Raw genomic sequence first — 6,533 nt, forward strand, 5'->3', positions numbered from 1 at the left:
ATCATTTAAGGTCATCGCACGTAAAAAATTTTAGTCCGTAAGGCTGTAAGTAAATCGACCAATCACAGTCAAACATTCTTATTACCTTGTTAGAATGCTTGATTGTGATTGGTCGATTTGCTTATGGGCTTATGATTACGACTAAAATTTTTTCACGTGCAATGGCCTTTAATAAATAATGAATTAACAAGCGCTTTATCAACCGGTCCGAGTCCGAGACGTTGCTGATTGTTCTTCATTACATTCCATGCGCATTCACGCTGCAAGATAATACCAAGTAGAGTGTATGTCCCGGCGATATGGCTCAGTTTCTCAAAAAAGCAGCGTTATTATTATTTAGTCAAGAATGTATGAAGGAGTACTGGGACAAATTCAATTTTCTTCACGGTATGTATACTCCAAGAACACGATAATAGTAATAAAATTTTGTTCCAGCTTTTTATCATAAAAGTAATGAAAGTAACATTTTTATTCATGATACAAATAAAAATTCTTTTTCTCGTATTTTTGCGATTAATTAATTAATATTATTCTTAAAAACTAAATGTTATGTGTCATATTTTTTTAACTCTGTTCTTTTATAAAGAGATACTGATGTATTATTGAAACGCTATACTGTTTCTGTTTTTAGTATAATAAATTTAAAATTTATTGGCGATCTTCTCCTTATAAATAAACACAGTTGTATGTAGATAAAACTTGATATGATTATTTTGTAATTGTTTCAGTCGCATGCTTCAAGGTGACGTTAAGCAAATTTGTAGGATTGTCCATTGTTGGAGGTTCTTTGCTTGGCAAGTACAATCATTACGTTAGCAAAACATAAATATATTTCATTGCTTTATGAAAATATATGCCTTGTATTTAATTTGATAATCATGATTTTTTGTAATCACTTTAAGATGCGATTTTATCATATGATTTATATTAACTTAATATTAAATTAACTTAAATTATTTATAAGTTAATTTATTTATAAGTCATGTAATAATATATTTATATAATTCTGTTTTGCTGTTTTATACATATATGTATCTTATCTAAATGTGCCGTCATCTTTTTTTTTTTTTTTTCTTTTTTAGTAAAGGTACCTCAAATAATGAAAATTCTAAAAAGCAAGAGCGGTAAAGGAATTAATGTCTTCAGTATATTCTTAGATTTATTTGCCATTACTGCGACGTTGTCTTATAGTTTTATGAAAGGATTTCCATTTAGGTGAATAAGTAATTTATTAACGACAAAATAATGCACACAGAAAGAGCATTACTTCTGCTTCAAAATTTATTCAACATTATATAATATTGTAATTTTAGTGCCTGGGGAGATGCAGTATTTTTAGCATGTCAGACTTCGATTATTGCAGTTTTAGTAATGCATTATAATGGAGATACAGCAAAAGCAACTGCGTTTCTATCCGCTTATTTAGCAGTGGTTTTTGCAGCTAACAGTGGACTAACACCTATCCATATTCTCTGGGCATGCCAATCAATGAATATACCTATTGTTCTTATTGGTAAGGTATGTAATTTGATATCAAAACTACGGTAATTCTTGGAAAAGAAAATGTCTTATTCTTGTTATCGCTTAACTTATATATGTTTGAAATTTTAGAAAATATTAATCAATGACTTTATATGATTATAGTTTTCACAAGCCTACACAAATTATTCCAATGGAAATACCGGCCAATTATCGGCGGTAACATGTTTTATGCTCTTCTTCGGTTCTCTTGCGAGAATTTTTACTTCTATTCAAGACACAGGCGATACAGCTATGATAACAATGTATATGTGTTCTACATTGGCAAATGGTATAATAGTGATGCAGCTTCTTTACTACTGGAACATAGATGTTAAGAGCAAAGAGAAGATAAAAAAGAAAGAATAAAATGAAAGAAATGTGAATGTTTATATACAGTGTGCAATTGATAATTTATATAAGCTGATAATCATAAATTTGATATACATGGCTGTATAAAATTTTATGTAAATAATATTTCATGAAGTCAATGTGATATTGAAAAGATGAATACTTGGGAATTAGTTTCCAGAGGAAATAAATTTGGAATTGTGTTCATCATTATATATTGCTGGCCATTCAAATTGCAACACTATGTATATATGTAGTGTTGCAATTTTAATAGCCAATAGTAAATATAAACAGTTTGAAACCTCCTATTGTAACAGTCAATATCGTTTTGTATTTTGAAAATTAAAATATTTACTCTCATCTTTTATCGAAAGATATTATATATAAGATGACAATACATACTCAAGTCTAAAGAGATATTACTCTTTAAATATGCGCAATTAGATAAGATAACTTAGATTATTGTTGAATGCATTATCTCAGCGTATTTGTTAAATTCTTTCAAATATAGAACAAGGCAACATCTTTTTTTTTAGAAAAATTGTAAGCAATTAAGTGTACTTTAGACGATTTTGCAACAAAATTTAAGACAGAAATTTATTTATAATTTAATGTTCAGTGTATTTTTATATATGTGCATGTATGTCCTAATATGTATTTTGTATATGTGTGTACATTTTATTTTTCTAAATTACACGAAGAATACATACAAAATTATAAATATAATTCTGTCATAAAACATAGATTATCTAAAATATGTTTAAGAAATATTTTATATATCTGTTATATAATAATTTATAAATTGAAATTTCTTGATATGTATTGTATTAAGCAAATTATCTATGTATTAAATTATTATATTGTTGATATATATATATAAATGATTATATTGTTGATCGACCAGTCGATTGCAACCGTTGGGTCGACTGGTCTGACCTGACTTATTATATCCCAATTGCCATGACGCTACAACATTGCGTTACGCAACAAATCAGTTTCCGATAAAAATCATAAATCAATCTCAAATTAATCTGACTCATATAAAGCATATATTTTTTATTTTAATTAATCTTAAACCTGTTTCATACTTCTGTAGAAAATTCCAAACAATTCAACAAGAACCTATATGTATATACTGACTGCGTTCCGATATTCACTCCTAGTATTGAAAATCTATAATTTACGTCACGTACACTATAGATTTTCAGTACTGGCAGCATAGACATAGTATATGTAGACCGAGCGTTTGCCTTTATTTAATGAGTGGGGGTAAAGATGCTCTAAAATATGTTTAAGAAATATTTTATATATCTGTTATATAATAATTTATAAATTGAAATTTCTTGATATGTATTGTATTAAGCAAATTATCTATGTATTAAATTATTATATTGTTGATATATATATATAAATGATTATATTGTTGATCGACCAGTCGATTGCAACCGTTGGGTCGACTGGTCTGACCTGACTTATTATATCCCAATTGCCATGACGCTACAACATTGCGTTACGCAACAAATCAGTTTCCGATAAAAATCATAAATCAATCTCAAATTAATCTGACTCATATAAAGCATATATTTTTTATTTTAATTAATCTTAAACCTGTTTCATACTTCTGTAGAAAATTCCAAACAATTCAACAAGAACCTATATGTATATACTGACTGCGTTCCGATATTCACTCCTAGTATTGAAAATCTATAATTTACGTCACGTACACTATAGATTTTCAGTACTGGCAGTGAATATCAGAACGCAGCCATTATATGTACTTCGTCATGTCGGAAGTCGGACGCTTGGCGGGCGTTCGATAAAATAGTTCCGCATGCGCATGCGCCGCCCGATCGTCCCACGAGCGCTATCGTTTCCGTTTCGTCACAATCGTGACTCGCACTCGCACTACGATACACGGTGACTCGAGCACGCGTTTATTCGTTTTCGAGGATGTCTCGTAGCGCAACGTGATTCTTTCTGAGTTTTCATTGCCAGATCATTGCGGAACGTAATACCCCGAGCGAGCGGTAAGTAACACTCTTGCAATTACCGGGTCCAGTCTCGCTGGCGAGAAATGAGCGTTGGATAAAAAGGTGGTAGCCGAGCGGCGGAGAGAGAGAGCGTCATGGCGCCGATGCCCTTCGCAGTTCTCCGGGTCCTACCCTCAACGACCATCTTGTGTTGTCGATAAATCAATATACAGCGCACGCTTCTCGCCTATGAGCGTTAGTACGAGATAATTCATTACGACGTCAGGCTGACAATATTCATCGGGCACAAGGGGGTCTCATTCTGCACGATGTGGTTGCTTTGTCTCTGATAGCGCGATGGCCGCGCGGAATGCTGCAATCTTTGATAATTCGATGCAATGCCGCCAGACATTCCGAGTAGGCGCGCGATAATAAATAAACGGAAGCGGTGACGTGTAGATTTTCGAATTCTTCATTTCTCTGGACCGTAAATGACGGTTCGGCAACGTGTCCTTGAACACATTGGAATGTTATAAATGTTTAAAGGACGTTCTTTTTATGCATGAGAAAATGGTTATGAATAGTTACACCTGTGTAACAATGTGCCGATATACCTATATAATGATGTAACGGACATACTTGTGGAAATCTCATAGCAGCATAAACAAGTGGACGAATAATTCGAACGCGCCGATTTTCAGTCTTACAGATTAGATTGGTCTCTTTGTTGAGCGAAATGGAATCTATGGACGCGCGTCTCGTGGCGCAAGCGTTGAACTACCATGGCCAACAGTTGCAGAAAGTATGGGAAGGAGAACGCAACGAAAATGAGCTGGTCATGCTCAATCTCAAGGATCCTAGCTTTGAGATATATCAACAGCGCCAAAAGACTCTCAGGTATGCATTATTGGTCACCTATGAAGATAATCTAGATATATTGGAATTTATTTGTTGCACCTCATTGTAATATTTTTAATTAAATAAAATGCTATATACCTTGCAGCTTTGGGGACAGAGGCAAACGCCTGAAGCTTCAACAATTCCTTGCTAAAAAAGCTGATGCCCTATACGATAAAGCAAACTTGGAGAAATCTACAGACTGCATTAAACAAGAACTTGGAGATGAAGGTAATGATTTTTTTTAATATTTTTCTTTTCCTTCATTCTAAAACGAGGCAATAATTACATAATAATGTCCATTTGTACTTTCAGAATTTTATGCTACAGTACCAGCACTTGATACTTTTGTCACCATGGAAAAATCTCAGCGCATTCGCAATTTTTTGGAGGTATAGAATGTTCAAAATATCAATAAAAAAAGCAAATATATAATTTTTTTACAATTCTTCAAGTTGATATTATCTCTTTAATTTGCAGAGTTTGGTAGTTGGGGATGTAATTTACGCGCAAGTGATGGGTAAAAGCGCCGCAGGTCTGCTTCTGAAGGTGCTTTGCAACTGCAGTGACTGTCCCAGAGTTGTTACTGAATTAGGAGTTAAGGTATATATCGATATGATACTTCTTATTAATATTATTTTTAGAAATTTTATATATCAATTTTTTATTTTATTTGTATATTTTTGATAAAGTTCGTGTATATTTTGTTTAATAGGCACTGATATTAAATACGGCCACTGTGCCGGCGGTGGACAAGAAAGGTGTAACAAGGGGCTACATGGCAAATGATCTCGTCTGCGTCGTAGTCAGTGAAGTTAACGTTGAAGCCGAGCGTGTTGTTGCAGTTATGAACATATCTGCTCGGGAAGGGCAAGCGCCGCACCCACCTATGGGACTTATTCATTCCGATGATCTTCCGGAAGCCTATAAGTAAGTTAATAGAATAAATTCGACTAGATATAATTGCAAGTCTACTGAATCCATAGTATGCTTCACTAACTCTTGTAAGTTGGTTTTTTATATTACTATGAGATATTTTATTTACACGATAAACGATGAAAGCGTTTTGTGATGTCACACTTTGTTCATTGTGTATTATCATATGAGCACTTGCACCGAGAAAGACAAAATCAAAATTTTTTTACCTAATTGTAATAGATCCAAGGTCGATACACTGACTTTCTTCTTTGATTGTACATTGCTTTATAACATGATATAAATTTTATTACATATATAATTTAAGATTAAATAGGTAAAAATAATATGGCATGGTGGGAAAACAAAGCCGAATTTTAACAGAAGCACTGTGATACTAACAAAATTAGGTAAATTAGATTTGATTCCTCTTACACGTTTTTATGAATTTAGGTGCCAGATACTCTATGTAATGTAAAAAGTTGATAGTCAGTATGATGATGAATTTCTAATGTGATACAAATGAATTCAAACCTTGAATATTGGTTGACATGGCTCTGTTCCGCACATATTCTATCTACATTTGCGATATGTTACTCTCAAAACACCAGCCAGACTATGGCGCAGATGACTTTTGAGGTTGAATTTCCAGTATGAGACGTTGAGCCTCGAGCGGTCAGAGTGAATGCAACAGACGGTAGGTATAACACTGATTTAAAGTTGTTTGGTCTCTTATCCGGGATATCCAGAGAATATATAGTGACTTTTGATCCAGTATGAGACGTTGAGCCTCGAGCGGTCAGAGTGAATGCAACAGACGGTAGGTATAACACTGATTTAAAGTTGTTTGAGTTGTTTGGCGGGATATCCAGAGAATATATA

At 33.2% G+C, this 6,533-nt stretch overlaps 2 protein-coding genes across 3 annotated transcripts in view; both read left to right on the top strand.

The window, feature by feature from the left end:
- On the top strand, positions 1-2,282 carry LOC115236037 (mannose-P-dolichol utilization defect 1 protein homolog). 2 transcript variants are annotated; one of them, XM_029808236.1, is made up of 5 exons: positions 1-387; positions 729-794; positions 1,083-1,215; positions 1,314-1,513; positions 1,645-2,282. In XM_029808236.1, the coding sequence occupies exons 1-5, from the start codon at positions 300-302 to the stop codon at positions 1,854-1,856; spliced, it is 699 nt and encodes a 232-aa protein (XP_029664096.1). In that variant the 5' UTR covers positions 1-299; the 3' UTR covers positions 1,857-2,282. The 2 variants fall into 2 exon arrangements, with proteins under 2 accessions (XP_029664096.1, XP_029664095.1); XM_029808235.1 differs by having other exon boundaries at positions 19-387; positions 1,314-1,518.
- Positions 2,283-3,731: 1,449 nt separating this feature from the next.
- Positions 3,732-6,533, top strand: part of LOC115236016 — a 17,962-nt gene continuing 15,160 nt past the window's right edge. Inside the window, 6 exon segments of the mRNA XM_029808200.1 lie at positions 3,732-3,896; positions 4,541-4,736; positions 4,843-4,967; positions 5,052-5,128; positions 5,217-5,339; positions 5,452-5,666. Of these exon segments, the coding sequence (XP_029664060.1) occupies positions 4,576-4,736; positions 4,843-4,967; positions 5,052-5,128; positions 5,217-5,339; positions 5,452-5,666 (701 nt within the window). The 5' untranslated portion in view covers positions 3,732-3,896; positions 4,541-4,575.

Source organism: Formica exsecta, unplaced genomic scaffold (genome assembly GCF_003651465.1).
Source record: "Formica exsecta isolate Colony F162 unplaced genomic scaffold, ASM365146v1 scaffold238, whole genome shotgun sequence".
In the NCBI taxonomy this organism is placed as follows: domain Eukaryota; kingdom Metazoa; phylum Arthropoda; class Insecta; order Hymenoptera; family Formicidae; genus Formica; species Formica exsecta.